Source organism: Pundamilia nyererei, unplaced genomic scaffold (assembly GCF_000239375.1).
Source record: "Pundamilia nyererei isolate P.nyererei 1_Seehausen unplaced genomic scaffold, PunNye1.0 scaffold00152, whole genome shotgun sequence".
NCBI lineage: Eukaryota > Metazoa > Chordata > Actinopteri > Cichliformes > Cichlidae > Pundamilia > Pundamilia nyererei.
Genome location: NW_005187553.1, coordinates 1,365,837 through 1,389,410, shown reverse-complemented (window position 1 = coordinate 1,389,410; position 23,574 = coordinate 1,365,837). Strand labels below are relative to the sequence as shown.

At 37.8% G+C, this 23,574-nt stretch overlaps 6 protein-coding genes across 6 annotated transcripts in view; 3 read left to right on the top strand and 3 right to left on the bottom strand.

Moving 5' to 3' along the window:
* Positions 1-3,802: 3,802 nt before the first annotated feature.
* On the bottom strand, positions 3,803-5,216 carry LOC102213423 (claudin-3-like). The gene has a single exon (XM_005745034.1). The coding sequence runs from the start codon at positions 5,084-5,086 to the stop codon at positions 4,439-4,441; it is 648 nt and encodes a 215-aa protein (XP_005745091.1). The 5' UTR covers positions 5,087-5,216; the 3' UTR covers positions 3,803-4,438.
* Positions 5,217-6,478: 1,262 nt separating this feature from the next.
* Positions 6,479-8,012, bottom strand: LOC102213135 (claudin-4-like). Its single transcript, XM_005745033.1, has one exon. It carries the CDS (start codon positions 7,888-7,890, stop codon positions 7,240-7,242), a length of 651 nt encoding a protein of 216 aa, XP_005745090.1. The 5' UTR covers positions 7,891-8,012; the 3' UTR covers positions 6,479-7,239.
* Positions 8,013-10,752: 2,740 nt separating this feature from the next.
* On the bottom strand, positions 10,753-11,421 carry LOC102212848 (claudin-4-like). Its single transcript, XM_005745032.1, has one exon. It carries the CDS (start codon positions 11,419-11,421, stop codon positions 10,753-10,755), a length of 669 nt encoding a protein of 222 aa, XP_005745089.1.
* A 5,603-nt stretch (positions 11,422-17,024) lies between these two features.
* Positions 17,025-23,574, top strand: part of cldnj (claudin j) — a 16,028-nt gene continuing 9,478 nt past the window's right edge. The window contains exon 1 of the mRNA XM_005745030.1: positions 17,025-17,113. The gene's annotated coding sequence lies outside the window, so the exon portion shown is untranslated. The remainder of the gene's footprint in view (positions 17,114-23,574) is intronic.
* On the top strand, positions 17,940-19,054 carry LOC102210949 (claudin-4-like). Its single transcript, XM_005745026.1, has one exon. The coding sequence runs from the start codon at positions 18,032-18,034 to the stop codon at positions 18,662-18,664; it is 633 nt and encodes a 210-aa protein (XP_005745083.1). The 5' UTR covers positions 17,940-18,031; the 3' UTR covers positions 18,665-19,054.
* LOC102211242 (claudin-4-like) lies at positions 21,190-22,625 on the top strand. The gene has a single exon (XM_005745027.1). The coding sequence runs from the start codon at positions 21,257-21,259 to the stop codon at positions 21,890-21,892; it is 636 nt and encodes a 211-aa protein (XP_005745084.1). The 5' UTR covers positions 21,190-21,256; the 3' UTR covers positions 21,893-22,625.

Sequence of the window (23,574 nt, the reverse complement as noted above, 5' to 3'; positions counted from 1 at the left end):
TAATCACATTACACGTCATAGATCAGGGGTTGGAATTTTTAGTACAGCATGTTTTTTGGTTTGATAATGATTTATGTGTGAGGTTTGTTTCTTTTGGAATATTGGTCTGTATTTAGTTTACTTTTAATCAACATATTGTTTTTATTCAGTTGTGTTTAAAAGTATTCTGTAAAGCTACTGTGACTTTCTGGAGGTATTAAGTTCCCCTTTGTCTGATTTTGGTTCCCGTCTCATTTCTGTGTTGTGCTTTGTCTTTCAGTGTCCCTTTGTGTCAAGTTAAGCTTTTTTCCTCATTCAGTGGTTTGAATGAGGAAACAGGTTTTACCTTGGTAATTTTGATCCCTTTTGTCTTGTGTTGAGTCAACTCTGTCTTGTTATGTTAATTGTCTGCAGCTGAGTTCCCCACCTATTTCCACTTCCATCAATACCTCTAATGTATATATTGTCGCTGGTTTTTTTTTGTTAAATGTTGAGTTGTCCTCATAGCTGTATGCGCTCTAGCTCTGTGTTCTCTATGTTCCTAGTGATTTCTGTCATTTTGGATTGGATTTGCTCCTTGTAACTTTTGGACTTTCTTTTTTACTCCTTGAACTTCCCAGCATTTAAGGCTTGGTTTATGGTTTTATTTTGATATCCTGGATTCTGCTATAGGTCCCAAAATAAACACTCTAAACTCCACACAGTGCAATCATAACACAGCAAGACAATTATGACACTATTCTTGAACTTTAGATAGATCTGATAGCAGACACAAAGTTATTCAAACCCGATTCTGCATTCTGCTAGCTTTACTTCAACTTACACAAGAGTGGTTCAAATATCTTTGTTAAATTATATCAATAGCATTTCCCTCAACTTAAACAAAGTGTGAAACTTTGGGATTTATTTGGGGTCATTTTCCTGTTGGCAGTTCTGTCAAAACCCAAGAGTCAGCTGGCTCACTGATGGCATGATGTTATCTTCCAGGATTTTCCCTGTTATACAATGTGGGTTTCCAGTTCTGGAGAAAATTTGAATAAATTTAATTTTTACTTTTTTTTTAATTTATGTATGCTGTATGCATTTTGTTCATGCCTAAGTTGTGAGTCGACACCAACCAAAATACTGTCTTTAGTTATTAACATTAATTAACATTAACATTTGAAATGTTGAAGACACTTTAAAAGTAACACAAAATTAACTGCTTTTCCAGGAAAACTTTTCAAAAGTACTTAAGGTTTTGTGAGGGTACAAAACCCTGTTCAGTCTTTCCCTCCCAGACTTCTAGACTTCTGATCGGCACACATTTTGTTTTTAGCGTTATTTAGCAATATTTTTTCAAAACTGCACATTTAGACTGGATTTTTTTAAGAACAAAATCCGAAAAACGTAGTTTTGTATGTGTGGACGTAGCCTTAGACGCTCCTGAGATTACTGCAGCCAAGGTTTTTGTGCTGAGCATTGATCCATTAAACGGAAACTTCAGTGATTGCTAACACCAGGTCCTGTGTTTGTTTTTACTTTTGCAGACACACACGTGATCTGCCTTTGATAATGTCCTCTTTCTGCTATGCCCAGTGGAGCCACAGTACATTTGATTTAAAACTTGTAAAGTTTACTTCCAGTACTGGAAACATTTAGTGGCTTTGCTCTCCTTTTTTCCATTCCTGCTCTTGTTTCTGCAAAGTAAGATTTTGGCAACTTTCTCATCCTGGCCATATTGTTAATAATAAATTTAGCTGATAAAAAAGTGTTAAATTTAGGTAGGAAATGTTTCTTGAAGATTAACAGAATTTCTTTTGTTGGTTCACTAACTTTGTTATCCTCATTGTTTTATCATTGATATGTGGATCTGTTGTGCTTTGGATTTGCATTTCTTGCTGTTACTGGTAGGAATCTTGGTGAGTTTCTGTTCACAGTGAGTGGACACAGTGAGTCTGTGTAATTATCAGGTAAGGGGGCTGTTTTCCTTTTCTGCCTCCAGGTGCCAGGCAACCTCACTGTCCTTCACATTCCCCAGTTTCGGTCATGTGACCAGAGTTTGGCTAGAGCCAGCAGAGCATGACCAGAAACACTCACAGACTGCCCTTTCTTCTTTCCCCCCACTCATCCAGGTTTAGGTATTTGATTAGATACAGTTTTATTAGACCCTCAGGAACTCTGGGGTTGGTTGGTCCCCGTTTGCTTCTCAATTCCAACTCCCTGGGTTTTTCCCTGTTTATTTATGGTATTATTTTGAATTAGTTTTTTGAGTTAATCACTAGTTTTATAAAATTTCTGTGTTGTAATTCACCAGCTGGGAGTAGGGCTCTTAGTAGGACTTTATATTTTGCAGAGCAAATAAAGAATTGATTTTGTAATAAGTATTATTTTAAGCTGATACTTGACTCCTTTTATACTTCTTGTCAAAAATAATTCTCCTTCAAATGAAAATGATTAATTTCATTTCACTTCTTTCCATTCGCTAAAGTGTGGTACCTGATCTTAGAATGGTTTAAAGTGCACCTGTGTGTAAATCACAGATTAACAGCAGCCAAACATGCCCGAGGCTCCTAGACCAGTCACTGGAACAACACACGGGAAATGGTGCTCAGTGGTAAACAACTTTAGATGATGATCCTCTGTCACATGTCTGAGAAAAGAGCTCATTTGTTTTATTTATTTGATATTTATTTCATTTAAAACTTTCAAGTTTAAAGAAAATTTCTTGTAAATGTCTGAAACTTTAATATTTTAGTCATTTGAGAGGGATGTGTTTGGATGCCCACATCTATTATAATGCAATAATACAAAAAGTTAATCTCAATTAGTTTAAAAGAACTTTTAATTTAAATGAGCTCTAACCTGTGGTTACTGGGATCGTGACCAGATGTCAAGCAGCTCCTTGTCCATTGTTGAATGTGATAGGACTAAGAGACAGCAGTCAGTAACATGATACAGCACCAAGGGACCTCTTCCATATTTACTGTGAGATATTCATAAATTTTTAACATTCCTGCCTTCCTCAGATGTGTTTGCATGCGTTTTGAAACTACACTGAAAAGGATGTCTGTCATTGCATGGAAATTCTAGTTGGTAGGAGTTTTAACTTTTTAAGCTTCTGAGTTAAGATCACTATGTGCTCCTTTGCTGCATGTTTTTATTAAATAAAGAGACAAAATGAAAAACTAGGTAGTAGAAGATTGAGGAGAAGTTAAAGTTTTACTGCAATTGGTGAACACTTTTAAATCTTGTTTTTACTTTCATAAATTTGAAATATTTTACTTTGTTTTAGTGTTATACATGCATTTTTATTTTGTTTTGTAGTATTTATTTGGATTTCAGTTGATTTTACTTCATGAAGGACGTTGTTTTATTTAATTATTCAAGCTATTAGCTGCAGTTAACTTGTCTTAGCTGCCGTACCAAAGATATTTCTTTACATCCTGTTACGTGACGTATAGTAAAGGTGTATGTTGTTAATGGGTACTACCTGCAAACAGGTGTAGCAACGAGAAATAAAAGAAATGCAACTTGCCTGGAATGACTCCACTGTTTTGTGCTCACATTCTCACCTCTGCCAGTTAACTGATCCTGTGGCTAATTGTTTAGAGCGTATGTGGTAAAGCTGCCAGCTGGAGGTAATTTATATCTCAGGATTGAATATCAGGGTTACTCTCATGAACACACACCTTCCTTTTTTGTTACTGGTTTACTGACTCATGCAAGAGTCTGTATGCTGTTAAAAGATTAACAAAAGCATTTTTTATGTTCTTGATGAAAAAAATTTTTTAAAGAAAGGGGTAAAATCTTAAAAAGTCATTTTATTTAGAAAAAAAGGCCATTGAAAAATACATATTCATCATGTAATACAGCATGATTAGCTCAGTGACAAGTTGCCTCAGAACCCATGTTCTTTTATTCTCAGTACACACTGTGGACACTGTGTGTCCTGCAACCTCCAGTCTCTCAGCAGACTTTCACCCTTTCCACAATGTAAAAGAAACTCCATTTAATGCATGTTAACATTTGTCTTGGCTGGTACAGGTCATTATTGATATTGTTTCTACAGTATTTACCTCTGTGTGCTATTCAACACACCAAATCATTAAATTTTCTACAGAGGGATGCTTTAGTATGAATGTGGCAGTGGTGGCTTGTGGGGAAAAAAACTTTCTTTGTAAACATGTAAAGAAGTTGGTACCATATAAAATGTAACAGTAACAAAAAATGAACAATATTAATCTGAAAAAGATGGAGTACTAAGATATGCACAGACATGTCTCTTTCATCCTTTTTCAGTCTCTTGAAAAGCAAAAGGTCCATCACAAAAATACTTAATATTACAGGCAAAATCAAATGCATCCTTCATTGAACAGTTCTCATTTTTTATGAGCTCTTCGTCTAAAGACAATCTCACTTTGATGGGGTGAGCAAGTTCAAGATTGAGTACTGTTTTTTTTTTCTTTTTCTTTTTGGTTCATACATAGTCTTTCCTTTCTAAACCTGGCCCACCGACAGACCGTGGGGCAGAATAAGCCATTCGTGAAGGGTTGTATCGTGTCTCACGAGGCGGACAGGAGAAACAGAGCAGTCCACCGCCCAGAATCAGGAGTGCAGCGGCTCCCCAGCCAATATACATTGCAGCCCCCAGCTCCCTCCGCTGAGCATCAGTGAGTAACGGATTGTAGAAATCCCTGATTATGGTGTTCGCAGACCAGGAGACAGGAATGAGCTGCATGACACCGGATACAATGAAGAAGACTCCAGAGATGATCATCACTTTGGCCTTGGATGCCTCGTCTTCAATGCAGTTGGTGCACTTGGCCCCAGCAATAGCAATGAGCAAAGCCAGGATTGCTAACAGGATGGAGATGACTGTGAGAGCTCGGGCAGCTTGAAGATCTTGGGAGAGGGCGAGCATAGAGTCATACACCTTACACTGCATCTGTCCAGTGCTCTGGACCACGCAAGTCATCCACAGGCCCTCCCAGATGATCTGAGCTGTCACAATGTTGCTGCCAATGAAGGCTGTCACCCTCCACATCGGGAGGGCACAAGACACAATGGCAATAAGCCATCCTAAAATGCAGAGGGAAATGCCAATCAACTCCAGCCCTATAGACATGTTGAGGGTCCTTTTTCCTTTTCCTGCTGAAGGTATGTCACACCTGAGGTAAGATCCCAGAAAAGAAATCTAATACAGGAGAAGAGCCGAGAAGAGAGCCAGGTATGGTTAATTTCAGGCCTCGCATTGGTGTGTGATGATCTTTCACCTCGACTTCACTAGAGCTGATTTTATAAGGCTGGTCAGGTGCAGGGGAGGAGTCTGTGATGAAGCTGACATCACTAAAAGGGGAGGAATTACCTGGACACTCAAGTCTTTCTGCTATCGGCTTACATGGCCAACTTCACAATGGGCCTGACCACAAAGAGGTCTTTTACAGCTAAAAGGGTTGTAAGTTTAATGTACAAAAGTATGGGAAGAAAAACTTATTTTAAAAAGAATATAAATGGAATTTTACCTTCTCAGAAAACGTTTATGTAATGAAATTTTGTGAAACCAGTGAAATCTTTCCTTTCACTTTGCAGCTGCTCTTAAAGCTGATAAACCTTTAGCCCAGCCTTCCCTCTGTGATATCATGTTGCTTTTTTTGAAATGCCTGATAAATGAAGAATTCTGGTCTCACTACTTCCAAAACAAACTGTTACTCTCCTGATAATCACTGCAAAAGCCCTTGCTTCTCCTAAGCGAGGGAGTGAAGATTCTCTGCAGCTTTACGAGAGCACAGACTACCTCGGTTGAAGTTAAATCCTTACACATACAAAGAGTAGACTTATGAGGCTGGCTTTCACCTGGCAGTTAACCTTTATGAGTCTTAATGAATCCATCTGTCTGTAGAATGTCCTTGAATTTCTTTTCGTCCAAGACTGTCTCCCTAAGAATGCCCCCATCCCCCAGCACTCTATAACCCAGGAGTAAAATGGGTTCATTGTTTGGAGTGAGAGTTCAGATAGTTGACTGTGTGTAAGACAAGGTAGCGGTTCTTGTTAGCACAGAGCCTGCAGACGTATGGGAGACAGGGAGATGAATAAGTGCTGTGACAGAGACTCTGAGTTGTCTAACTAATCTGAGTGTGCAAAATTAATGACATTGTTCTTCTTTACACCCCTACAATATCAAGCTTGAACATTTTACAGATTCTACTTTTGTTCTAAATTAGTACATTCTCATTTTAGTATGAACAGTAGAGTATAATTGACCAGTCTACCATCAAACAGAAACTTGGTTAATTTTATATCATTACCATTAGTTTATATAACTGCTGTGTAATAGAGCACTGCTTCTCAGCCAATGATGGAAGCAACTAGATTTTGAAAAAGTCAAAACATACATTACTTCGTTGATGCTATGAAATATTATTAATGTGTGTATTTTGCATGGTTTTTCTCAAATGTTGATATACCAGATAGTTCACTCTCAAAAAAGTAAAAAGGAAGAAAAAGCTTCTTTTGGGTGTTCGCTTATTCACATTTCACTTATTTTATTTTACACTGCATACCCTATCTGACAGTAACATTCATCCAAAGATCATCGTACACCTCGGATTTCTTTAAAAAAAAAAAAAACCCACTGACATCGATTATTTTGATTGACATTTAATTTCATGTATTTGTTGCTTACACTCTTTTTTTCCTGCCCTTTATACTTTTTAATTTAAATTTTTGCAATCACTTAAAACAGTCATAGTCACGCAATGATTATTTTTTACATTAACTGCAGGATCCTTTATAGACAGATAAATAGATTATCTTGAAGCCTTAGCAATCCGTCATTTTCAACAGTGAGGGCTCATTGTCAACAGTCAAAATCATCACAAGAGGTTTGTTTAAAAAGGGCATTAAAAACATGTAAACCAAGAAAACATTCCAGAGAAACAGATGTAAAAAAGCATATAGATAGATACAGACAGAACACAATGACACCTTATTCTAATCAAAGCATTTATGTGTATTTAAAAATGCGTAATCAACACAATTTAAACTTCAGGCATATAAATGAATAAACTCTCTAAATTTGGACTGCAAATAATAGAACTTTAAAGTTGTTCATCTCCAACAGCAACATGTCTGCACTTAAAATGTAGGACATGACAATATACCAAGACAGAATATGGAATTTCCTTTTGAACATGAAAGCAGATCGATACCAATTTCTAAGAAATGGCTCTTCTCCTCGACCATGATGGCAAAGATATGATAAAAGAGCAGATGTTTTTTTCAGACGTAGTCTTTCCTGTCATAGTCACTGGGGACGACGGACTTAGGTTGAGCGTATACCGTTGATGGAGGCCCATGCTTTTTCTGAGGCTTCTGGGGCCGGCTGCACAAGAGGATGGCCCCTCCTATGAGAAGAAAAGCAGCTGCTGCCCAGCCCAGGTACAAAGCTGCACCGAAGTCTTTCTTCTCCCCCGATCCCGTTGAATTGTGGAAGTCCATCATGATATTGTGGGCAAACCATGACACGGGTATCATCTGGCTCAGAGATGCCAGGATAAAGTTCACACCAGCAACAATCATCACTTGAGCCTTGGTTGCCTTTTCATCCACACAGTTGGTACACTTTGCTCCCACAAAGGCTGCAAAAAGCCCCACAATTCCCAAAAGAATGGAGAGGATAGTAAGGGCACGCGCAGCCTGAAGCTCAGGACTTAGATCCAACATGGAGTAATGAATTTTACACCCCATGTAACCCGTGCTCTGGATTCGGCACTCCATCCAGATGCCCTCCCAGCTCGTCTCAGTAGTGATGATATTACTTTGAATAAAAGCTGTTACTTTCCACATGGGCAAAACGCAAGACGCAATGGCAAAGATCCATCCAAGGAAAGCCAGGGCCATTCCAAGAATCTCTAATCCCATTGAAGGCATGTCTGCACTGTGTGTAAATACGAAGTGTCCACTGTCAAGTGTCAAGTGTCAGATGTCCTCAGAGTAGTTTGAAGAGATCTGAGTGATTTATTGAGATTATTGCTGATACGAGAACAGATGGTTTTAAATAGGTGGAGTCACATGGATATTGATTGGAGGAGTTCAAATAGTTAACTGCCCCACCTCATTTGTACTGCCAGAAACAGCCGACTCAGCTTAATGATTCAACTTTCACGGCCTTAGCAGCTCTCCCACCTGTTTGGGTGAGGGGAGAGTAAACAGTGGCTTTTTCTCTCAAGTCTACAGTAGTTAAAGAATAACAGAAAAGTTAAAGGTCGAAGGATGAATGCTTGAAAGTAGAGGACAACTTCAGCAATAGTATCATTGTAGTAGTGTGTGGCAAATGAATCAGAAAGAAAATTTGTTAAAAATGCTTATTAATAATGCAAGTTGCACAAATGGGTTTGTGAATGCCATTAGTACTTTATTACACCTTATTTGGATAAACAGTAGTCACTGAACCCCGAACATGATGGAAGTGGTGAAAAGCAAATGGGGGGGGGGAGTTCTCTGGAAACCAGTGGGAGTTTTCTGATTATGTGAAAGTTGTATTTGTATATATGTGAAAGCCTCTGCATGCCTCTGATAAATTTGATTAAAAAAAAAACATCATCCCAAGTTCTATGGAAAGCTTTCACAATTCCACCTAAAAATGTTTCATCTTTAATAGTTTAGAGATATAAATGTTTTGGAAAAAGCGCTTTCATCTGGCCACAAAAAAGACAAGGCCTAGGTTTCTTTCTCTGCTTTTTATAGAAATATCATTTAAAAAAATGTCTTTTTAAGACAGGTGATTGATAAGAATGTTGTTCGAGTTAATTTTCTCTTAGTGTAAAGCACACACTGAGTTACTCAAGCAGCCTCAATTTAGAAAGCTTAAATTATTAGATATTATGTCATCATAATAGGGTGTGTAATGTGCTGATATGTACTGCTGAAAACAGCTTCACTGCATCTGTTCAAATGACTAATCTGTCCTTCTGGGAAGTTCTTGACTAACACTACTTGTGGAACTGCAATGCAACACAAAACCCCTCTAACATAATACAGTGTGCACTGATTATATTACTTTCGTGAAACTCTTTTAGGAACATCTGTATTTCTCTCAGTACACACACGTGCTCGTAATAGAAGAAAACACTATATAATAGGCCAGTGTGTTGGAAAATGCATAAATAGTCTGTTTAGGTGTCCTGTGGGTGGGTGGAATGGATTATCAGTGTCCTTTTTCAGAAAATCATTGCATCATTTATTTCAACTTTTATTTCAGTGTGCTGTGGAGAAAAACTTACACTCTGGCCTCCAAGATTTAGCAGAGCTTCCTCATCACACTAACACAAACTGCACGGCATCATTTTCACTTTGTAAACCATTTTACTAACATGAACATTATTGGCATGATCATAGGACCACAGCAGTCAAATGCATGGCCTTCAGACACTTGAATGCTTGGGCTTAAATCAAACATTATTCAAGAAATTTTTATTTTCTTGAAGTTGTTGAGCAAGCCTTGGCCCATCAGAATAAGAACAGTAAAAATATAAAAAGCCTTAACATTTTATCCTGAGTCAACCTCTGCTGGGAAATGATGCACTCATAGTTTGTCCACACCTCATTTAACCAACAACAACATCATTGTTTCTCTCTTGCATCTGCAGTTTCTTTGAAATGGGAGCTGGCTTGTACTAATATGTTTTCCATCACTTCTGACTAGCACCCGATTGCACTGTTGTGCTGAATGACACATTTTGTAAGCAGCTCTGTGGCCACTGAAAATGAATTTCTAGTATATTTAGAAGCTCGTAAATATACTTTACTGTATACTAATAAATATATGTAACTTCGTATCTAATGCCTAAGTTAAGAAGAGATGAAATGTTTTCTAATTTGTGTTTCTTGTGGATTTTTAGCTCTTCTTGTTTGTCGAACGGATTAAATCACATGGGTTGGTTGACCTTAAATGAAGCAAGTCGACTATTTTTCTGTCTATATTGTTAAAGTGTACTATTTAAGCATAATTTCTTTCATAGTAAATCTTTTTTATATAGTGTTTGCAAGAATTGACATACCCTTTTAAACATTCAAACTATATTTTGAGTCTGTGAATCCAATGCCAAGCAGAAGTGCACAGCAATTAGTTGCAAACTAGCTGATCAATAGAGTCTTTGTGGCTCAGTTGTGACTCGGCAGAGGTTACATCCCCTGCAGATGGAGACTGTTATCTCCGACTCAATTTCACTTTGCAAATGGAGGGCAGGCTACAAAAGAAAGGGAGCACAAGGTGCTCTTCTGAAACAAGCCATCTATTGTTAGTTTCTTCCATCTACATTGAAATAAAATATCCAAAGCTGGAATGCCCCTGAACTGCACTTCTTGGTCAAACATGGCTGAACTCTATAGCCGGTATATGTCCCTGCCTCTGCACACCAACAAACCTTTTGGAATAAAAAGCACAGCACAAAGTGCACTATAAAGAAAAGTTGATGACAAACCAGTTACTGAAAAAAAAGTTTTACTTTTCAACTGAAGTTGTGAAACTTCCTCTTGTCAGAATTTACTTCCAAGTACATTGTGTGAAGATTTCTAAAGGTTAGAAACATCTTGATTTCAGCTTTTTTGAGGAAAAAAAATGTGTTCATACTTGCAAAAGAAACAAAAAAATGCACATCATTTTAAAAAAAATGTTCACGACTAAAACATGAAACACGGATCAGTCATTTAAACATTTGAAGCTAGCACCAAACATGCATCTACTAACCACAAATTTATAAATGCAGTTCATCATTTCCTCATGTCACACAGTCATACATAGTCTCTTCTGGTGTATCCATTGACTGATATGGTTTTTACAGCTGAGTAGTCAATGCGGGAAGGTGCAGAACCACCACCACTTGGTGCCGTGGTTGATCTGCGAGGGCAGGAGCAGCAGAGCAGGGCTCCCCCTAGAATCAGCAGGCAGGAAGCAGCCCAACCAAAGTACAGAGCATTACCAAACTCCCTCTTCCCTGTCTCCTCCAGCATGGGGTCATAGAAGCCCAGGACAATGGCGTGAGCTGTCCAGGACACAGCCAGCAGAAGCAGCAGTCCAGCCACCACAAATGTCACCCCAGCAGCCACCATGAGGCGAGGTTTACTGCTCACATCCCGGCTACAGTTGGTGCACTTGGCACCAGCCACTGACAAAATGATGCCCACAATGCAAAGAACCAGAGAGATGATGACCAAGGCACGAGCTGCTTGCAGGTCAACTGGAAGCCCCAGCATGGAGTCATGTACCTTGCAGTGCATCTGTCCTGTGCTCTGTACAGAACAGTTCATCCACAAGCCTTCCCAGATAACCTGAGAGATGACAATGTTCTGGCCGATGTAGGCAGCCACTCTCCACATAGGCAGGCCACAGGTCACCATTACTCCCAGCCAGCCAGCCACAGCCAGAATGATCCCGAGGATCTCCAAACCGGTAGAATACATAGTTGGAGCAGGGGATGAGGAAGGAGCTGAACAAAATTCTGTTTCAGTACGCTGTGAGATGGGAGGGCTTCTGTGTCGGTGAGCTCAACCCTCTTGAGATGAAGGTGACATTGGATCTCTGTGGCTCAAAGGCCTGTGCAAGGCTTTTAGCGAGAGAGGAAGAGAGAGGGAGAAAGAGATTCTACCTTCTTTATTCAGTTTAGATGACTGAAGGTGGAGTCAGCTTAAGGTGGCATCATTTCTACCTCCAAACTGAACTTGGGTTTCTGGAGACATCAAAGTTTTCTTTAAAATCTGATACAAAAGGATGTCTTATAATATGAGACAACCACAAAAATACATATCATTGTTAATAGAATAGTCCAATGCTGAAATGTACATGAACCCAGGGAGTGTTAGTTTATAGTAAAATGCTGTAGATTGTTTTCTGAAAAACAGTTTTATCTATTTTTACACCAATTAAACATTTACATTTATTTACTGAGATGCATAAACTGAATCGAGTAAAGATACTTTTAAGTGTTTTGGAGTTTGTTTGTTTTTTTAAAGTGGATACACAGTATTTTAGTCCATGTGTGCATATTTCTGTGACATGTGACAGAATGATGAAAAACGCTGAATCATTCCCTGAATGAGACCCATGAAGAAAAAAAGAGGAACAATGCCAGCCTTGTTTTTTGGTGGCCAGTCACACAATCCCTTATAGCACAGAAAATACCTACTGGCCAAAAAAAGAAAAAGAAACAGGCATCTAATGAGTCCTCTTTATGTCATTTGAGACTTGTACCTATCTAGAGATTCTTGGATGACTTTATCCAGTTATATTACCTCATTTTAAGCCAGTTTCCTTAATGATGGCTAGGTGATACTGAAATAAAGTGTGATGGGCAAATTAAACTCTTGATAATCTAACTGACCAGAAAAAAAAATACAAATCAAGGTGTAGTAATGCCCAGATATTTTCCCATTCAAAAAATATTCACTCACAGCTGTTATGTCTTTTTTTTCTTTGGTACTGTCTGTCCTGCAAATACTTTGGTCAAAGGACTAGAAAATGCCTAACAGTTAGGGATATCTTCTAAAAAGTCTTCACATCTTCTTGAGAATAGGGGCTTGGCTAATAAGTGAACTCTGTGTCATTAAAGGCTATCCACTAATATACAGAGGTCACATCGGGTCAGTGATTGGCTACAACAGCATTAAAAGGATTTGTTTATCAGCACTAATTAGATTGACCAGTGCTCAGAACAAAGAGTCCAAAGAACTCACTGAAGATTTAAGAAGGAGAAACATAGGTTTACAGAAGCTGGGAGGGTCTCTTGGAGCTATTTCTAAATAACTGCAGATCTGAAAATCTTTGGTTCAAATAATTTTACATGAATACAAGTTATTCAGATGTGTCACTCAAACTCTTACCCTCAGATGAAAGAAATTTGTTAGGTTGCTCAGGAACAAGAAAGTAACTGCCAAGACTCAGGCCTGCAATGAACAGTAAACTACTGGAATGTCAGATCTCAACCTTAATGAAAATTTGTGTACTTTGCTTAAAAGTCAGGCCTATGCCAGGAAATGGACCCATTTAAATTCAAATATCTAGAAAGAATTATCCCAGAAGCTTGTTGATGGCTACCAAAAGCATGTGGTTGAGGTGCAATTTAACTAAATTTAACTAAAATTAATAGGGGAGTATAAGTCAGTAAAGATGTATGCTATGCAATCATTCCACCCTGAAAAAGAACAATTCAAAGAAATCATTAAGAGGCCAAAATCTCCTTGAAATTCTTGTGCATCATCAGTGTCTGAAAACGTCTGGCCACAACTGTAAGCTGGGAGTAGTAATAGTTCTCCATTCTGCAACCACACAGTCTTTCATCATCATGACACATGCCTGCCAGAAGTCTGTTGTTAGTCAACAGAAATATACTGAATAGTACTCCCTTTGTTGCCAAATAAGTATTAATAATGTGACTTAAAATATAAATAAATAAATACAAAAGCTTTATCGGTTAGAAACAATAGTAGCACAGTGGTGATGCAGTGATTTACCTAAACATGCAAACATACATGGAAATACAGTACATAAAGAAATAACTAAAGAATTTGTACATACAGTACTTTGCTTCATTTATTATTTCGTCAATTTTGACAAAACCACCTCTGTGTTCTAAAGACGGCTGTAGGGACTCACTGTTGTACCTCTGCTTACCTCTTCTGTACAGATTGACAATTTGTACAACTTTCCCCCCCTACCTTGTTCAAATTTTTACACATTTTTTGTCCTTCCTTGAGAATGTCTTCTTCACAGACACCTTTTCCCTCAGACCATTTGTAATCGTACTTCAATGAACAGACTCAACTGAAGGGCCTATTTCTTGACTATAAAATACTGTTCATCTGCTGTAGTTTCTTTTTAGGCTTTTCGCTTCTACTTTTGTTCTACACTTTTCCAGTTTCTTCAGAACTTTTAAGAAATATCCTGCGCACAATGCCAAGGTATGCACAACTATTTTAAGAAATGTAACTATTTGGCTAATAGCTATTTGGTAAACACCATGTTGGTGTGAAAATATTAAAATATTATTTTATGGCTGTCAAACTGTGTTATATTTTGCATCATATATTATATGTCGGAGATTCAAGTAAGGAAATGCTGCGTGTTGTTACAACAGGTTGATAGTATGTCAGTAACAAAATACCTAAGTTACCTGTTATGTGTAGACACAACACTGGTTCCTCCCTGAGTTCTCTTTTTATGTTTGTATAAAAATAAAACTCACTCAGGTGTCTTCTGTACAAGCCTTTTATGCTCGACTGATTCATATTATCAGATACAATGACTGGATTGAAAAACAGTGAAAAAGCAGCCAGTTTCCATATAAACACTGTGAAAGAGCTCAGAAAGCCTGGAGCACTACTCAGTATCACTTTAAAATTTACAGGTAAGTCCGGTTCTATTGAGGAAACATGAAAAGAAATGGGGAGTGGCTGGAGACTTTTGCACAGTACCATGCATGGATAATATCTTATGGGAGCTTTAAGATGTTCTTTCCTGCGTGCCTCAGCTGTGGTGACCATTTCTTGGTATCACACATGTAGCAACTCGCACACCTTGCTCAACATTTACCTGTTATGGGAACCAGTCTGACCTGTTCAGTGAAGGTGCTCCTGGTTGTTGTCACTGTACGCTAAAGTGTACTAATCCTAAGTATAAATGTATACCAATTATTGTTAACATTAAGCTGAAGAATTTCTTTTGTTGTTTGATTTGATTGCTTTTTAATTGTTATTTAAAAACAAGCGTCTGTTGTTGAAAAATACTGTAGTGAACTAATCCAGTTTAAGCTAATACAGCTTAGTGCAATCAGCATTGTTACAGTGATTGAAAGCACCACGAATCATGTAAGGAAATAGTAAAATAAAAGGAAATAAAAGCTGTTCCTGTATAGAGCTGTAACGGTCTACACAGACTTTACGAGTCTTTCCCCAGGGCAAAATACAACCTGACAACAATTCTTATAGAATTCAAAACAACACCTGCCGGCTTGTATTTATCATAGAACAAACAGCATTCTTTTTTTAGGGGGGGTGGTAGCTCTCATCTCAACCATATGAGCGTCATAAGTTGTAAATTAGCAAACCAAAAGTAGGTCCGTCTAAAACGGGCCAACTGTCGTTTTAAGTTTTCTTGAAACCTGTTCAGTCACAAAGACATCCATATTTGGTGCGTTGTTATGTTGTGTCGTGCAGACTAGTCTCTGAAGTTGCGAAACATTAAAGGGCACGTCGATGTACTCATTGAGATTAGTTCTTAGCATGTCATCCTCTTGGCATTACAATGCATGCCCACAAATGCAGTTCGCTCTAAACTGAAACTGGGCACAAACAGTTTGCATGGTACTTTTATTTATTGCATTACATCTGATCAAGCAGTTTAAATTTAAGGTTTAGTAGCGCTGGGTGGTTAGCACTTGCGTTCATCCTCATGCCCTGGATGTTTTTGTTTATTTGGCAACATAAACAGAGCAAGCACCTTCTGTTTTTCTAACACAAGTTGCAAATGGCCTGTACTTTTTGAACACCTGTTAATTAATTTTGTGTGTAATGTGGTGGTTTGTATTTAACGGCATTGCTCAATGAATCATTGTATAAAAACTAAATAACCTGTTGTCATCTCTTTGAACAGAGATATTAATAGGATGTATTAAGGGGCTATTAGGAGTGCTACTGTCAACAGACCTGACTTCAGTAAGCTCCAAATAACAGATTAAACAAGAAAAAGACCACTGTGAACAACAACGCACAAACACACACAGACATCTTCCAAGAGTGTGATTTTAAACCACTGCCCTCTGAGAGTAAATATTAACAGGTGTGTTTTATACAAGATGTTATCATTTCGGGTCTAAAGAAGCTCCTATTTGGCAGACTGAAAGATTTCAGGTTCCTGTTGGTGTCATGTGATAATAAGACACGGCAAAAATGAGTGAGTCACTGAGCAACACACCATGTTGTGCCTAAATCATCCACTGAAACTGTGACGCTACCTGAGCAACTGGCACGCAGCCCCCAGTGATGATATCATACAGATACAAGCAAACGACAGTTTTATCTGATGAAAATCCTAGACAGTATAACAATTTCCCTTACATCAGAAAATCTAACTTTTTCCATAGGAACCAGTAACAAAACATTGATCTCATATACAAGAAGATACCTTGAGCATATGACAACTTATAACTTATAAACAGGTGCAAAAACTATTAAATAGGTCCGGTAGGTTTTACATACAAAGCTTATGGGCCTTACAGCATATAAAATAACACACAACCCCTCATCTGCAGTTTTATTTTGTTTATTTCTTTGCATCGTAACCCTTCAAGTTTGACTAAAGGGTTGGGCAACTGAATAACAACCAAAGGCAGCCGTTACTGTGAAGTCTGAGCTTGTTCCAGACAACTCCTTTTGTCATTTTCCCACAGCTCAAGCATTCAAGTCGCTTACCTGTTGTATCAGAATTTGTACTGTTGGCTTTTGCAGGGATACTTACGCATTGTTATGCTTTTTAAGCACAGTTTAATTACTTGATCGCATGTCTTGGCAGTTTTTTAAGTAACATTTTTTTAACAGTTACATTTAAATTTTGTTCACCATCTGAATCTTAAAATGATCTTACATGTATGTGAATATTTTCTTATTACCCACGAGTTTGACACGAGGAGTCATGAGGTAAATGATTGCAGCATAAGGCCTATCAGGAGTAATCTGGCCCTGAAAAATCTCTCCTCAGAGTCTTAATTGTGAAAATTCCTCCCAGCCTCCTTGTGTCTGGAACCTAATCTCCATAGCCAGGCTCAAGTACCTTTAATGATCCTACCTTGGAAAAAATAGAGGTATTATGGTCCTTACCGCAGTTCTGGCTCTAAAACACTGCCTCTATTCATTTCGGGGACAATCTGATTCTCCCTCTACCTCCCTTAGCCCCCACTCACTATTCCCTCTTTTAGTAATAGTCTGTCACCTGAAATCACTGTTCCTGGTGTTTGCTATTTCTCTAACATCTCAACCCTGATGTCTTCAGAATACTGTGGAAAACTATCTGTAAGTCAAGTGGGATCTGGACTGCAAAATATACATTCTCTCTGAGGACATCCTGTAAGAGCTGCAAGTATTTAAGGACTGACATCACTGCAAGGTCAGCTTTAAACTTTTTTACTCTTTTCATGCTAACTAATATAAATTATTTTCTTGAGGCTGTAAAGGAGGTTGACAACAAATCTATCATTCTTTTTCATTCATTTCAGCATGAAATAGCATTCTCTTTACATTTGATGCTGACAAGCAGGGCATGTGTGCTTTCAGTGAATGATAAGAATGGTGTGAGTGCACCTGCACAGTGTAAAGTTTATGAGAGTCTTTTCTAAAAAGCTGTTTTGGAAGACATTTGGGTTCAGCTAATGTACATTTAAACAACTATTCAATTCAGATTAAGTATTATTAATATTAGTTTATATTATTTGGACAGTCAGGATTTTTTTTTCTCTAGACTGAGGCATTATTGAATTTCAGAAATAACTTGTTTTCAGTGGATCTGTTATCCTGACTTGTACAGTTAATCAAAAAAAAAGGTTAACTATACTACAAAAAAGTATAACAATTCGATCTGTATATTTAGGAACCAGTTGGAGAAGCTTTTTTTTCATAGTTCCTCAAAACCTGACATTTTACATATGCATGATTGTTACATCACAACAGTAAAGTAGTTTCAGTCATTGTTACTGCAACACATCAAAAAACATGGGACAAAAAAATATCTTCTATGGGCAATGCTTCTGCCACACCCGTGAGTCATAAGGTAGCTTTTCCACCTGCAACGATTACCCAACTGAGACCAAAACTGACATGATGATACACGTTTGGGGTTGAGATTAGGGATGAGAACCGTAAGGACGTCACAGCTCTGTGTAACTTTGCATGTGTCAAGCCCCTCCTCAGTTAAGTATAAAAAAGGCCCGTTCCAGACTTATTCAAACATTTACACTTGGGGATCTTTCAAGCAAGACTAACTTTCTGGACATTTTTTGAAATACTGCAAGAAATTTTCTGAGGAAATATGGCTTCGGCTGGCTTTCAGATGCTGGGCACTGCCCTGTGCATTATTGGATGGATTGGGGTCATTGTTATCTGTGCTTTACCTCAGTGGAAAGTTACAGCCTTCATCGGCCAGAACATTGTCACAGCTCAAACTACATGGGAAGGCATCTGGATGACCTGTGTAGTCCAGAGCACAGGCCAGATGCAGTGCAAAGTTTATGATTCAATGCTGGCCCTGTCTTCAGACCTCCAGGCTGCTCGAGCCCTTACTATCATCGCGATCCTGCTTGGTGTCATTGGCATCCTACTGGCCATGGCTGGAGGGAAATGCACCAACTGTGTGGAGGATGAGAGCTCAAAAACCAAAATTGGCATTGCAGCTGGAGTGGTCTTCATCATTGCAGGTGTTTTGTGCCTTGTCCCAGTGTGCTGGACAGCAAACGCCGTCATACAGGAATTCTACAGTCCAATGTTAATGGCTTCTCAGAAGAGGGAACTGGGAGCTTCTCTGTTCATTGGCTGGGGAGCAGGAGGCCTCCTCATCATCGGTGGTGCATTCCTCTGTGCCAACTGTCCTCCCAAGGATAACTACTCTGCCAAGTACTCAGCTCCCCGTTCATCTGCTCCAGCTGCAAACAAGGGCTACGTTTGAGGAGAAACAAGGAAAAGGAAAAGCTGAGAAAGCCAAGAGACTAAAAAAAAGACATGAATCAAATGCGTTGTGGTCTTATTGATTGATTCATGTTGACACTTTAAATATTTCAATATTTCTATCGTGCTTGTTTGAAAATTGCTAAGAAAAAAAGCCCACCGCACCCAAAACTGGGCGTGGTGCACACAATGTCCCATACGGTGGAGTCACAAAATGCTGTAAAGTACATCATGCTACTTGGATTTGTTGTATTTTTCATTCATTCATTTTCCTTTGATATTATCCATTTGTATCTTTTTGCATAACATTTCATGTGTGTTCAGTGTGTTTTTTATTCATGGACGTTTTTAAACTGTAAATAAAGATGCGTTTTAAGCACTGCTCAACCAACATATTTTGTGAGCTTATCCTTTTTTTTATTTATTAAAACTGTATAATGTTAAGTTTAAATGAAGTCTTATAAAAGAGGATATGAGGTAACACCTCTGTCTTACAACAGAGGTGTTACCACCCATAACCACATTTTAGTTTATAGAACTAAATCAGTGTTTCTTTTTTGTTGGCCAAAAAAGAGTCCAAGCAGACAAAACTTATACAAATCAGAAAACAATATAATTATTAAATATATTGTAATATAATTAAATATAATTAAATATAATATATCTAAGTACACTTTTTTTTTTTAAATGATTAGTAGATATATATAAGATACATATTTATCAAATCACTACTAGGAAACATGACTAATTTTTATGTAAAAATTCTTAAGCATTCTAATTCTTTAGTAGATGCATGAGCAGCTTAAAGATTTCCATAATGTACTTTAAAAAGAACAGTACAGTACCGTGAAAAAGTATTTGCCCCTGATTCATTGGTTTTTGCATATTTGTCACACTTTCAGATCATCAAATAAATTTTACTAATAGTCAAAAAACTCAAGTAACTACAAAAGCAGTTTTCAAAATTGGTTTCACTTATTAAGGGAAAAAAAGCAAACGGCGGTTTGTTTAGCCATCGATAGGACGACTTACTGGTGAGTTTCTTATCACTGGCCTTCTGCATAACCCAGTTTTACTCGTGCTTCAGGGCACAAACTGTTTGCCCAATTTAAGTGTGAAAAATGTGCAAAAAATAAGAAATCAGAAAGGGGGCAAATATTTTTCACAGCACTGTAATTTAGGAAAATAAGGCACTCCTTTTCCCTCCAAAACTGCTTCCTCTGAGTGACTCTTTAGTGAAGCGCTCCCTATCTGAGTAATCACTTGGCCAACACTGCCTCTTGCTGCAAAGAAGATATCACATCTTGCAGTTTTTTGTCTGACTGCTGAGTGAGACAAAAAAACTGTTTCAACAGTCAAACGGTAGCATTTTAACCTTAAAAAATCTGTTAAACCTGAACCTTCAATACATCAGTATAGTATAAATGAACAAGGTTAGTCACTTATCTGATTAAAGATTTAAACATTTAGCATAATGTCTGTGTAGGTTCTCAGTCATCCAGATCATGATATTCCAAGGAGCTTGAAAAAGAAGCGACTGGACTTCTGTAAGTTTTTGACAAGAGACCATCAAATAAAACAGGAAATTGCTAACACACTCAAACATATGAACTTGTCCCAGAGACAGGAGATAAATACAAGACAGCAGGAACAGAATGGGAACACAAAAGAGGATTAAAACCCTATAGCCAAATTCAAGCAGTAAAAACACGGATTTCAATATCACAAGGAAAGTAAAGCTAACATGGAGCTCGAACATAAATCCAATCTCAAAACCAAAAGAAAGTCATAAACCCCCAAAACACAGAATAAACCTTAAGAACTTTGGAACAGGAACACAGAACTAAAGGCATGAATTAGCACCAAAAGGAACTTGTATCAGTTGTAAGCAAATCAAGGCCAACTCAAGTAAATCAAAATAAACACTAAGAAATAACAGAAATCTAAATATCAACAATACCGACTAAAACTAAAGAAAACTTAAATATTCCCAAAACTCAAAACTCTGGATCCCAGACAGAAAGACCCTGACATTTATAGCATATTTAAATCAACTGACCAAAGTGTTTAGCGGCCATACAAAATATACATACAATTAAAAGTGCCTGAATAAAGACATTAGAAACATAATTAAACAATAATAGAAATAAATAAGACTCTGCTTGCACAATGATAAACCAAGAATATTCTTTTAAAAGTCAGAGAAAATAAATAGGTTTTAAACAGCGTAGCGTGGCTTAGCATATTTGATTCTGCATTTTCAGCATATTTTTACACCAAATGTCCTTGCTATTGCAACCCAAAAAATTAAAAAGAAATAAAAGAAACCACAGAAGTAAAAATTATTGTTGTTTGCTTTTTCATTTTTTTATCCAACCTTGAAACTCTGGATTTCTGGCTGGTCAGCAATAATGAAGGTCACTAGGTCTGTTTGTGTGTAAACTCATCTGGCCAATGGCAGTTGACGACTGTGGTTTCGCATTCCCTTATGTCTGTGTCTCTTTTATTTCACACAACAAACTTTAAGCACAAGCTTACAGCATTTCCTCTGCACTCTTTTTGACCTTAATGTTGGAGAAATTAAGACAACAAGATGGTTTCTCAGGGGATTCAGATCACTGGTATAACAATGGCTATAGTTGGCTGGCTCTTGGAGATCACAGCATGCGGCTTACCCATGTGGAAGGTCAGTGCTTTTATTGGTGCCAACATCGTCACAGCTCAAACCTTCTGGAAGGGCTTGTGGATGGACTGTGTGGTGCAAAGTACAGGCCAGATGCAGTGCAAGGTGTATGACTCGATGCTGGCTTTGGAATCTGACCTACAGGCTGCTCGTGCCATGATTATCATCGCGATCCTTGTTGGAGTCTTTGGACTGATCTTGTCAGTTGCTGGTGGAAAATGCACTAACTGCATCAAAGAGGAGCGATCCAAAGCAAAAGTCTGCATCTGTTCTGGGGTTCTGTTCATCATCTCGGGATTTCTCTGTCTCATTCCAGTCTGTTGGTCTGCCAACGCCGTCATCACCAATTTCTATAACCCAATGATGATGAATTTCCAGAAATATGAGCTGGGATCTGCACTGTATATTGGCTGGGCCGCTACTGGGTTGCTCTTAATGGGAGGGGGGCTCCTGTGCTGGAACTGCCCACCTAAATCTGAGCGCCGCCACTATGTGCCCAAATATGCACCTGGAAAGTCAGTCTCCACATCAAGAGAATATGTTTAAGGTGGTATTCCATTTCCACATGGACTCTCAAGGTCACAGAAATAGCAAAGGTAGCAAACTGGAGATTGCTTTAAAACTAAGATATAAATTATCCACATATTTGAGATAATGTAAATATGGCTTAAAACTACTGCTTGTTGAACGATGAGGTTTGGTCATGCTTTGTGTGGTTGTCAAGGTGATCTTTTCCACATCGGATGTTTTGTTTGGCCAAACATGTGAAGCTTATATCATAAACAATGGCTGCATTCCATTTGGAGGTATCGGCAGGGCTTTGAGACTGAGTCATTTGATTCATTGTCACATCTGCATGAAATGAAATGTTATTATTGTTACCGCTGTACTATTCCTTATGTGATTTCTCAAAAGGATTGGTGTAAAATACTTTCCTTAAACACCAAAGTATTCTGTGAAAGGGGCTTTTGTAATGTCTAATTTATAATGGAATGTAGCTGTGTTCAGAATTTCTGTTATTTGTAGCATCATTATGATCGGTGTAAATTTTAAGTCAGTTTTCTGTCAATGACAAATTGATTAATATTTATATCTTCTCTCACATATTATCTAAACAACCAGCAGCACATATATAACTGCTACTCAAGAAATGTGTCTTTAAAATTGTTTTCTTTTGCAAAACACTCTTTCTTGCCTTTGATGTATCTTCCTGAAAATAGAGAATTCTCTCCATTTTTCTGTTGGTGATCACTTGTAACATTTCAGCACTGCAAATAAACTGAACTTTGTTCTGCATTCTTGCTTTTTATTTTGGTCAAATTTTAGTGTATAAACTATATTATGGAGACAGGTGAATGTTGAGGAGTAGTAAAATGAAAGTCAAGCAAAAGGTGAGGCAAGTACACAATCCTCTACTGTAACTAAAGAGCAGATTAAGTACATCATTACTCTGATAATCTATTTTGCATGCCAGTTTGTCTCAAAATATGCCATAGATCAATACTGAAATATAGTATAATAAAACTATCAACGTGAGCAATAGCTGTAATATGACATAGTGAGGATTTTTTTTTATAGCTTAAATGCACCCATTGTTGTGTTAACAAGCTTTAGTTTCAATTTTTTATAAAAACCTAAATCATATATCACTCCGTAAGAAAAAGGTGTGTTCTACTAACAAGCGAAAGTGTGAAAGTGGTTGGTAGAGCAGTATCTGGTAACTGGTATAACATGTGAGCACTTTGTTTTTACCCAACAGACATCTCGGTCATGGGATGTTATGGGTTTTCTTTAAAGTATCACCGTCAGCTGTATTTTATCCCATTCCTTTTATGTGATTATTATCAAAACGAAAACAAATAATCCAGTTTCTGTATGTACCTTTGATCGCCTGTCAGATTGGCATAAAGTATATGAGAGAAATAACTATAGGCAGGCTACAGAGAAAACATTGTGAGTCTAAATGTGTTTGTTTTGTACCTCATCACGTTTTTTCAAAAGCTTTTATTTTAGTTTTAATTTTAAAAAATGACAGCTAACAATTTAATTACTGAACCACAGAGAGAAGCAGCATGTCAGCTTTGTTATTCCCTAAATAAATGAAATGAAGAAATACTGGCGAGTGTGTTAAACAAAATAAATAGATGAAAATAAATTAAATTAAACCATGTGTTTCGTTTTAGCTTATGGCCATACCACCTTGAGCTCACAAATCCGTCTGAATTTAG

What these genes read in the sequence shown, in the direction of transcription:
- LOC102213423 (XM_005745034.1), bottom strand. Translation starts at nt 5,086, where the DNA reads ATGTCTATAGGGCTGGAGTTGATTGGCATTTCCCTCTGCATTTTAGGA.
- LOC102213135 (XM_005745033.1), bottom strand. Translation starts at nt 7,890, where the DNA reads ATGCCTTCAATGGGATTAGAGATTCTTGGAATGGCCCTGGCTTTCCTT.
- LOC102212848 (XM_005745032.1), bottom strand. Translation starts at nt 11,421, where the DNA reads ATGTATTCTACCGGTTTGGAGATCCTCGGGATCATTCTGGCTGTGGCT.
- LOC102210949 (XM_005745026.1), top strand. Translation starts at nt 18,032, where the DNA reads ATGGCTTCGGCTGGCTTTCAGATGCTGGGCACTGCCCTGTGCATTATT.
- LOC102211242 (XM_005745027.1), top strand. Translation starts at nt 21,257, where the DNA reads ATGGTTTCTCAGGGGATTCAGATCACTGGTATAACAATGGCTATAGTT.